General features: G+C 36.7%; 1 protein-coding gene across 3 annotated transcripts; it reads left to right on the forward strand.

Annotated features, from left to right (window-relative positions):
- Nucleotides 1-7264: 7264 nt before the first annotated feature.
- On the forward strand, nt 7265-9995 carry LOC107218868 (beta-1,4-galactosyltransferase 7). 3 transcript variants are annotated; one of them, XM_046738115.1, is made up of 5 exons: nt 7265-7799; nt 8126-8331; nt 8464-8687; nt 8827-8994; nt 9660-9995. In XM_046738115.1, exons 1-5 carry the CDS (start codon nt 7697-7699, stop codon nt 9946-9948), a joined length of 990 nt encoding a protein of 329 aa, XP_046594071.1. In that variant the 5' UTR covers nt 7265-7696; the 3' UTR covers nt 9949-9995. The 3 variants fall into 3 exon arrangements, with proteins under 3 accessions (XP_046594071.1, XP_046594072.1, XP_015512384.1); XM_046738116.1 differs by having other exon boundaries at nt 7266-7799; nt 8830-8994; XM_015656898.2 differs by having other exon boundaries at nt 7282-7799; nt 8848-8994.
- The last annotated feature ends 471 nt before the right edge of the window (nt 9996-10466 follow it).

Below are 10466 nucleotides of genomic sequence, written 5' to 3' on the forward strand. Positions count from 1 at the left end.
AACAAGTTGACGAATAGAATTAAAGTGGCAGTCAATAAGAGGTGTAAAAATGTGACGTGTAATTACGTGTTGACAACGCGTCCGTCTAGTTCAAGGTCTAGTTCGACCCGTGAGTTCAACAGCCGCTCGTCGGGACTAGTTCACAACCCCTGAAACACAATTAAAATTACGAATTTCTTCGTTTATTTATTTATTTATTTATAAATTTATAAATCGTACAAGCTCAAAGTCTTTTTTACATTGAAAGTACAGATTAGCGTTGATAGGCAAGCCAGTATCTCCCTGAATGTAGAAATAAAGTACCAATTCTGAATTATTATCTTTTGATTCGAAAAATTAATAAGTGATTCTTTTTTATCCTCTAAGAAATTTAAGTAGGAATAATTCTTATTTTGCAGAATTGTTTTTCATTTTTTAATACGAAAACTTGAAATGGAAATTTATTTCCGTTCTTTTGGCTTGAAACATTGAATAAAGAATCAGTACTTCGTTTTGATAATTAGAAAAATTAAATTCAGAATGAATTCTCATTTTTCAATGAGCAAATTTGTATTACATTTACTGTAAATTTGTCAATTCAAAAATTCCAAGTAGGAATTGTTTCGAAAATTTAGATTTTACTAACATTATCAAAAAATAAGGTTGTTAATCGTGATTTTCAGTTTGAAACGAAAAAATAGCTCGACACTCTTACGTCGTATTACGTAGTTGTGCGAAAAATGTGCAGGTAGTGGGTTGCAGTCGCATGAGCATGAGCTCACCATTAAGCAATTTCGAGAGCAAGGCTCGGATTTTTTTTGGGATTTCCATGTTGCTGTTCAACGAGTGGCGATGAAACAAATTTTACCTTCAACGACGGTCTGCAAGATCAAAAAAATTTTATATCACGACTTTCAACCTATTGGTTGTGATAAGCTAACGTCAGAATCTTGTTTTAGAAAAGACCAATGGAATGTTGGAAGCAAAACACTCCTGAAGCTTGAGAGAAATCGTACTTCAAATCCTGCAAGTCTCAGTTTGCCAATAAAAATGCATTGAATTTAAACAAGCCCCGAAAATTTAACGTAAATTGAAACACGAAAAATAGAAAAATATTAGTTATCTATAGTATCGTTAGACTTATAAGTACATAAGTTACACACTAGTACCACTATATTATAAATTCATCCCTTCATTGTAACTCCTTCGGATATTTTCGTATTGTTTATGTCAAGAACTGGCTTCTAACAGTTGATCGTGTGTATCTACGTTGTGCACATATTCAAATAACATTATTTTTGTCGATATGCCTGAGATGCAGTTAGATTAGCATTGCAGAATTTGGTTGGAATGAATTGCCTCGAATATATTCGCACAGTTGTGGCGGGTATACGGCGTCTATATGGCGATACACAAAAATTTCATTCGGTGTTCATTTCATAGACATAATAATATGTCAAAATTCGTAGAAAAACAGTGATTTAATTGAAGTATAGGTACTCGAGAGAAGAATGTATATGTAGATCATAAATAATAATAGATCTGATGTAATAATGATGCACAGACCAAAAAGTATAATATGTATATGCGGTCCATGTGCGATATCAATATGATCCATTTACAATTAATACGTGATTGATGCAATGATGCATACTAGAAATTTTATAATTTTCCAGGAGACAAAGTAGATTATCTACATTAATACGGCTATAATATGAAAATAGAAGAATTATTCATTTCGAAATGGGATTCTATTCGACACGCGCTCGATGTACTCCGTAACATTAATATTCATAATTATTCCAACAACTTTTCATTTGCCCTATCGATCTTGAATTTTCGTGGGCATAGAATCAAAACGCTGTTTTAGCTAGTCGCAAGTGAAGTATCCACGTTGGGTGCAGAAGCAGAATTGTTTTTCGAAAAGTGTTAGTGTGGAAAAAAATTCAGAGTAACTGTAATACATCACTGATGCGCTAATTTTGATCGAGACGAAATGGATGCTCCGTATATGAGACAGTATTTAACGCAGTGTCCTAATTTGAAAACCTAAAAAGGTGATTGTCGGCAATTTTTTTTTTTTGATAGGGAGAGATGGAACGAAGCTTCTTAAAAACTTAGAGTGTATTTTAACACACGTTTGAAAGGTACGAGCGAAAATTTTTATCATCCAACTGTCACAGAACGGCAACGCTATCAGCTGACCCGTTAACTGTGGAATATATCTTTAGCCAAAGGCTGAACATTGAAGGGCCTAGCGGCTTGAGCCTGGAATCGGTAGGAAAGATAAAGTGCGTATTTCTTGTCTGAAATGCGAAAGCTAAAATCATTACACATCATGTCATATTATACATCATACATCATACATGGTATTAAAGTTCCGAACCAAAGTTTGGATGTTCGGATGCTCAGAAAGTGACGTCACTCAAAATTTTTTCTCTATTGACGTCATCGATCTATATAGATGAAAATCAGCTAACCAAATTCCTCAGTCCGGAAACAATCGCGCAGTAGAGAGGACGTATGAGAACCGCGCTCCGCAAAGTTCGAGTACCGGGTTCTCTACCTCCTAATCCTGCGCTCCTGGTGCAGCTCAACTTCCAGTACAAGCGGTTCGTAGTTTCCGCGCTCCAGGTCCGTTACTTGGTGAAACTCGACTTCCAGGACAAGCGCACCGTAGTTTCCGCGCTCCAGGTCCGTTACTTGGTGAAACTCGACTTCCAGGACAAGCACACCGTAGTTTCCGCGCACCAAGAGGTTTTTAGCAGATCGCCAGGTCTGTATACTTTTAGAACCTCTTGAGGAATATCGAGACGTAACTGGAATTAATCTCTTAGATTTGATGTATCAGGACCCAGATCGTTATTGCTATTATTTTCAGCATTTCGCTCAAATGGTTATGTTAGATAGACATCTTCAGACGACTTCATTGCTTGTAAAGGTGATGGAAAGATCGATATTCAGTAGCAATTGTTTCGTAGAAGCTCGTCGAAGGTGAGGTAATTTTCGCGACTTCGAATCTCATTTATTGATGAAAAATTTCGATCTTCTCATTCGCTCGTCTGAGCTCAGAGTAGATTTGATTGTTTATTTGTGAGTTTCCCCAGAAACTTCTTTTGCTCGAGTTAGTTCTCATTCTCGTAAGGAGGAATCGACCATTTCTTTAGAGCTACTCAGAACTATTCATGAGGTTCATGAAGATTGGCTAGTAAAACAAACCTTTACTTATACATCGGCTCCTGTCTTGGTTATTAATGCAGAAGCTACGGCCGATCAAGTTCTTAAAGATTTTTGTACTTCCTTGACATACGGATAGCATATAGTTAACCTATACTTGCTTTATTAAGGGATACACTTAATTAAGTAAAAGACATAAAAAAAATAATAAAATAGATTTTCTTTATTGAGAAAACATAAAGATTATGAGAGGTTATGTTTTAAAATTCATATTCTTGCAATCAATATTTTGCGTAGCTGGTCTCCATTTTGTAGGTTCGAGGCGGGGTGACGCTTGGACGAAGTCGGGTTTTGGTCGGCTTGATTTTCTGCGTCGAATCTAGCGTTTGCTTCAAGCGTTGCTCTATGAATAAGAGAGAATGATTTTAGGATGGTTTGCTCTTTCTCGGATCTTTCAAATTAGAATTGAATTATTTCCTTTGATTAATAAACTTTTCAAAGAGCTTACATTTGTTACCATTAAGAAAGAGCCAGATTTCAGCGGAGCTCCAAAGATCATTGAGATCCCATTGTGCGAATCAGTGTCGAGTCCTGGTCAAGTACCTTCTTCGGGCTCACAGTCGGCTACCGCTCTCTTTTCTTTGGTCGCCGGAGTTGACCGACACTTTATCGACAAAGTGTCAAACAACGGCAAGGCTACTGAGGAAATTGGGGAGTTTTGGGGAATTTTTGGGAAGGAATATTTTCGGTAGGGAAAAAAGCCCCAGCTGTCGTCCGTGCCGGCCGGAAAACAACAACGAACTGATGTTTTCAATACAAGAAGTTGTTTGTTTTGAAATGATCTTTTCTTTTTCTAAGAGTTTCTAGAAACTTCCTCTCTGGAATCGAGTTTTGTGTCGGATAGGCTTTGGTTTCTTTTCAAATGTGAATAGAGCCACGATTATTTTTCGAGGTCGATGAGCGATTGCTTGATTTTCACATTTTATTAACCTTAAGTGTCAGTTTTTGTGAGCACTTTTTCAGGTTATTTGACACAGCCTTTTCCTTCCAATCTTCCCCGATTCCTGAGGATGACTGGTGGCCTTATTTTGAAGAAATACACGGAAATGATTCAGATAAGATCGTTTCTTTTCTTTTGAATACATATTCAATTTATTTTATTCGTGCATTTTCCCAAATTCACTTAGTGAATTTGATTAGTTATACCATCACTCACATTTGTCCTTCCAAAACTCTAGGGTGTGCTGTTTCTAAAGAAGACTAGGATCAGTCACCCATCTATTTCCCTGTTTCCTGTGTGAATTTTCAAAAAGGAATCTGCCTTTATCCTGTTTGGTCCCGGAATTTTCGGTTCCCGCCTCGATGATTCCACCCGAACCTGTTTCGTTCGGACAATCCTTCATGAAGATACATAACACTTAATAACACTTACCTTTATAAAACAAGGCACATAAATTTTTGAAATTATTTAACGCTCAACTATCTGCTCAAGGTTTTCTGTGGTTTACCTTGAGACTGTGGGCAAATGCCAGATAGTAAAAAAGGGAGTCCTTAAATTTTTAGAGCCACAGCTCCAACTCACCTTTGAGCACTGAATGCTAGATCACTTTTATAATTGTTTTATTTTTCCCGAGTCGGGACGACTCTTTTCCTCGGGGGGGAGTAGTGTTACAAAGGGTGAAATCACCCGTTTTGCCCCCTTTTTAATGATCTAGTAGTCATCATAGATAAAAGACGTTTATAAACCTCTTATGTCTTTCAAAAGAATAAGGTTGCTGCGTCAACCAACATTATTGTAAAAACAGTCTTGTTTCAGACTTAAAACGAGAAACACATATTTCGCAATTAAAGCTTTTTCACAACATTTTGTTCACGCTTTTGATTTTGACTTGATAATCAAACTCGCGGATCCATATTTATTTCCGTAACTTCCAAGAACGTTACAATATGTCCGTGACATGTATAATATGCGTGCATATTATATAGAATGTAACTCGTTCGACTTTTAGAATCGCGATATCTCAGAAATGATAATTCTTAGAAAAAAAAGTACACAGACCATTTTTGTGGATAATTTTATGATCTACAATTTTGGTCTGAGCTATTTTTTGGTAAAATTAACCGTTAACGAGAAAAATCGAAAAAACCGAAAATTTTGACCTTTGACCTTGAATAACTTTTTTAGCACACATGGTATCGATGGGGACTTCTTTCTTTTTCTTTATAATGGTAAATCCAAGGTCTCTACCAAAATTCAGCTCTGTCGGAATTATTGTGTTTCGATCACTATTTTTATGTCTAAATTGACCGGACTACTGGCTTGGGCTTGCCATTGCGAAGACTATGTTACTCGGAAGGTGAATGCAGCCAGGATCATGTCGAATCGGTAACTCTTTGATGTTCTGCAATAAGTTCTCAACTCTACCGTTGGATCATCTCTAACGGCGCATGCGCACGATGATTTTTGGTCGTCACACTAAAGCCCATTAGGCGACTCTAACAGGAAGACTAGAGGGAAGGAGACCGAACGCATATGGAGCAAGCACGGTCTTACATACAGGTCTTGCGACTCTGAGTTTCGACGTGGGCCTCTTAACGTGTCAAGCCGCTAGCGTCGCTGCGATCGAGGGATGCCCGGTGCGACAAGGACACGGTCTTGACCGTGTTGTGAACGAAACACGATACGGAACACGCACGTCAGTCGTCAAAGGCTTATTCAAACATTGTAGGTTATGTTGATGCATCCCTCGATCGCAGCTCCATCTGGATTTTTCTTCAACAGAGGAGCCACTCTCTACCATTGGAATTCTATTGAGTCGCAAGACCTGTATATGTAAGACCGTGGCACGGAGTATAGATACAAGGAGTCTGAACGGTATCGGGGTTTTCATAGTATTAATGTACGCAATAATAAACCTAAATCATAGTTCTCTTTTCTGCCACTGGCTGCGCAAGTACTCAGGACGTACCGTTGTTATTATTATTATTACACGTAAACATACACCATATACTAGCTCGCGAATGTTAAAATTAATTAAATTAAATATAAAATAAAAATTTATCTATTTAAAATTAATTTTAAGAAAACAATGGGTAGGTGTTGTGCTGTTCATGGTTGTCTTAGTGGCCGAAAGGCAAGTGAGAATGTAGAGAAAGTAGCTTTATTCAAAGCACCAAAAGTGAGTAACCTCAAAATAATATTGAAAATTTGTGTTATTAACAAATAATTCTAAAATTTATGTAGTTTTCTAATATTTGAAAAATATTTTTATTTATGTGCTTAAATATAAAAATATATATTACTTTTAAGGATGTTGAATTGCGTAGTAAATGGAGCTCAGCTTTGGGACAAGAATTAAAAGCTAGCAGTTTTATTTGCGAATTACACTTTAATCCAGAGAATGTGATTAAAACTGATCGAGAGATTTTAAAAGATGGTAGTGTATATGTGTATGAATACCAGAAAGTTCATTTGAGGAAGAAAGCTGAGCCAAAATCACATACTAATGACGACAATGAAAACAATTGTAGCTTGCTATTAAATAATGATTCTTCAACAATCTCTGATATAAATGACGATACGACAAGAAATATATCAATTTGTGTTGGCTGTGACGAGCATAAAAAAGAATTAACAAAAAAAATAATTAACAATTTCATAATAATGCGGGGGCATTTTCTAGTCAAATGTTTTAATAAAAGTGCTACGGAGAGAAAAGTTAAATGTAAATCCTAAAACTTTGTATTTAATTCCACATTTCTCAGAATATTTTTTTCCAGAGAGGTGTCAATAGCAACAAGACTTCCCGCGTAAGAATTTAAACGAGTGCTTCTTAAAAAGTGGCGCACTCTACCGGCAAAAAAATCTGTCCCCTAAATTACGACCATTCGTTCAACATTACGTTCAGACTCCTTGTATCTATACTTCGTGGACCGTGGGAGCAAGTATTGAAAACGTGGTAGCCAAAAGTGGAGAAAATTATTTAGTTAAAAATTCAACCACGAGCGCTCGTGTTCCTAAGATAGAACCGATAGAACAGGCCTTTTCATCTAAAAATTTTTTTGTGCGCATGCGTTAGCATCAGCCATCTTTTACGTACTGCTTTTTGCACGGAACACGGAACATACATGAGAAAGCGAACGTGAACCTAGCAACAAGATATGGGCCGCTTGAAGCAAAGCTTCGGCGACATATAAATTCGTATGATGGCCACGATGATGGCTCTGCCGTCGGTTGGTCGCCCTGTCAACGGGTCGAACCCGTCGAACACCCGAGTGATTGCGGCTCTACGCGTGAACGGCGTGTGCCAGGAGTGTGGATCATGTGGAATTGCGAATGCAATCGACCTGTGATGATGGACCGCTTAAAGCAGCTAAAATAGTTTTTTTACGATAAATGTGAGCTGCGGGTTGACAACAGGGATGTCAAGAATGACAAGCGACTCTAGAGATGTCTCATTCTTCCGGTGAATCTGTTGAAAGAATATTGGTTTGTAATTTTTGTTGACAATTTCTGTACATACGAAGCAGCGTTGACGGTATGAAGGCTTTTTGGAAAAATTCCAAAGTTCGGTACCTGTTCCTATGCATATTGATCACCTTCGTCACATCTTGCATAATCGGTATTACACCGATTAGCTTAGGTAAGAATAATACTAGTGTAATTTATTTTCATTCATCACATTGTCAAGATTGTTGTGGTATGAATTCGTTTCTTAGATTGTAATAAAGACAATGTCTATAACAAGTACATTTCTTTGTTCTGTATGCTATGGTTTTTTAACCTCACAATCCTTCGAAAGCATTCTTAGCCTTTGTACGCTCAAGCTTCATTTTTATTATAACATCTTCCTCTTTTTAAATTACTTAGTCACGTATAATATCTTCATTCAAGGGAAATTTGAATCCAAAGTTTTCTGATCAATTGCCTTGTCGCAATATTAAGTAAACTTTTTTCATCTCATTTCAGATGAGTGTAAATGCGATATCCAAGGTTCACCTTCCAAACTAATCAGACAAGTTCAGCGAACAAATCAAATCAAAAGTGGCAAGCATCGTCTGGCCATACTCGTGCCATTCAGGGATCGCTTTGATGAATTGCTCATTTTTGTCCCTCACATGCATAAGTTTCTTAGTAAACAGAACATTCGGTATCATATATTTATAGTGAATCAGGTATTAATATTTGTTAGTATTTTCATGCTTCTTTTGTAAGGTATAACCATACAATTAAGTAATTAAACAGTTCCTGTACAGAATGACAATTTTCGTTACCCATCGTTTGTGATATTTTAATTATAATTTCAGATTGATAACTATAGGTTCAATCGAGCATCGCTCATTAATGCAGGTTTCTTGGAAGTACAAAAAGAGTTTGACTACATAGCGATGCATGATGTTGACTTATTGCCTATGAACGATGAACTGCTGTATCATTACCCAGCACAAGGACCTTATCACATTGCCTCACCTGAACTTCATCCGCGATACCATTATCCTACTTTCGTTGGCGGTATTTTACTTGTAAATAGGTACGCAACTTACGTTACAGACATCAAATACTTGTGATCGGGGGGTTATTAATTTGTATTCTATGTATTTCTGACAATGATACAATCTGTTGAATGAAAGCTTGCTGTGAACAAGATAACATACCTTATAATGATATAGTAGCCGCAATTTTCCTTCCAGAGAGCAGTTTGTACAAGTCAATGGAATGTCGAACAAATACTGGGGTTGGGGTTTGGAAGACGACGAATTTTATGTAAGGCTGAAAGAAGCTGGTTTGAATGTTGGCCGGCCAGAAAATGTCAGTACTGGAACGCACAACACATTTAAGTATGTTTTTTCATAAAGTATCATATTTACACGAGGATGAGTTGAATCTTATTTTCGCTGTTCTAACTTCTCAAAATATGGGTGAATTTTATATGCGGGTGCGTCTTATATAGGGACAAAAATTCCGGAAATTATATTAAAATGTTAGAAGGCATATTTTAATGCTTACTACGGCTTGAGACGGCTAGCGACAATGAGGGTAGTTGGGTATAAGTATAACGATAATTTAGTGAAAGCGATGGAAATACAGCATCAAATGGTTTTTTCATCGAGAGCACAACAATCAGTCTTCTAACTGTACATTTTCAATACTTGAACATCTATTTCAGTGAATGAATTATATGTGGGTTTCATTGAATAGTGAATATCAACAACTTGAGTCATGGGTGATTACTTGGGTGATGCTTAGTTGGTACAGCACGGGATTGAATGCCGCGTCTTCTATTAGTGTAAAAATTTGTATCCTGAAATGACCCCCTTTAAAAACGGGGTGCATTTTATTTTCGTGTAAATACAGTAATTTGCAATTATTTTTACATGCTGAAAGATTAGAAACCTCGCGTAATGAAATTTGATGTTTTAATCAGTAATAGTTCAATGATTAACAAATTGCAATGTGTTTGTTCAGGTTTGTATTGTTGTTTTCTGTCAATTCTCCATTATAGACATATACATGATAGGAATAGGAAAAAACGAGACATGACCAAATGTTACAATCAACGTGAAGTTACTCGCAGACGGGATCGACGAACTGGTCTCAAGGATGTATCCTATGAATTGGTCGACATCACAGAACTTACGATTGCAGGAACACCTACAATAACTGTGTTTAAAGTATCATTAGATTGTAATAAAACTGATACACCGTGGTGTGATTGCACTAAATCAGATGACATGAAAGGTGAAAAGGTGGAAGACAAAAAAAAAAATAAAAAATCTCAGCATGGATCATGAACAAAACTATTCCTTGAAGGACAAAAATTAGAAAAACTAAAATTTTATGATTTTACAAATTTTTCTAATCCTCATAACTTCCTTTTTGAGTATTTATAACATTAAGGAACTAAGGTACATACAAAAATCGTAGCCACGAAAGATCTATTTAGTCTTCATCTCGCCATTAGAGTACGATAAGCCTGTAAACGCGAAAATTGCATTAAATGTAAAAAAATAGTTTTCAACGGTGCATTGTGATATCTGAAAAGTGGAATGGATGGAAATATTTCGTTTTTCGGCTGTAACTGTTGATTCGCTGTTTGCAGCGGCTTCAGTCTAAGCGCAATCGATTTCTCGCGCAATTACCTCGGTATAACGTCGGAATGAATTAGTTTTATCATTTTGCAAAGACTACAGAAAACGACCTAAAAAATTACAAAGTGGTTACCCTTGCTTTGTTTCCCAGACTAAATATTTTTGTCTCACAATCTACGTAAACCCTTCAGAACAGTGGTTCAGTCCAGTAGAATTCAAAA

Source organism: Neodiprion lecontei, chromosome 4 (genome assembly GCF_021901455.1).
Source record: "Neodiprion lecontei isolate iyNeoLeco1 chromosome 4, iyNeoLeco1.1, whole genome shotgun sequence".
Classification (NCBI taxonomy): domain Eukaryota; kingdom Metazoa; phylum Arthropoda; class Insecta; order Hymenoptera; family Diprionidae; genus Neodiprion; species Neodiprion lecontei.

What these genes read in the sequence shown, in the direction of transcription:
- LOC107218868 (XM_046738115.1), top strand. Translation starts at nt 7,697, where the DNA reads ATGAAGGCTTTTTGGAAAAATTCCAAAGTTCGGTACCTGTTCCTATGC. An exon ending in ATATATTTATAGTGAATCAG is followed by an intron (nt 8,332 to 8,463) that starts GTATTAATATTT and finishes TTATAATTTCAG; the next exon opens with ATTGATAACTATAGGTTCAA. An exon ending in GGAACGCACAACACATTTAA is followed by an intron (nt 8,995 to 9,659) that starts GTATGTTTTTTC and finishes TCTCCATTATAG; the next exon opens with ACATATACATGATAGGAATA.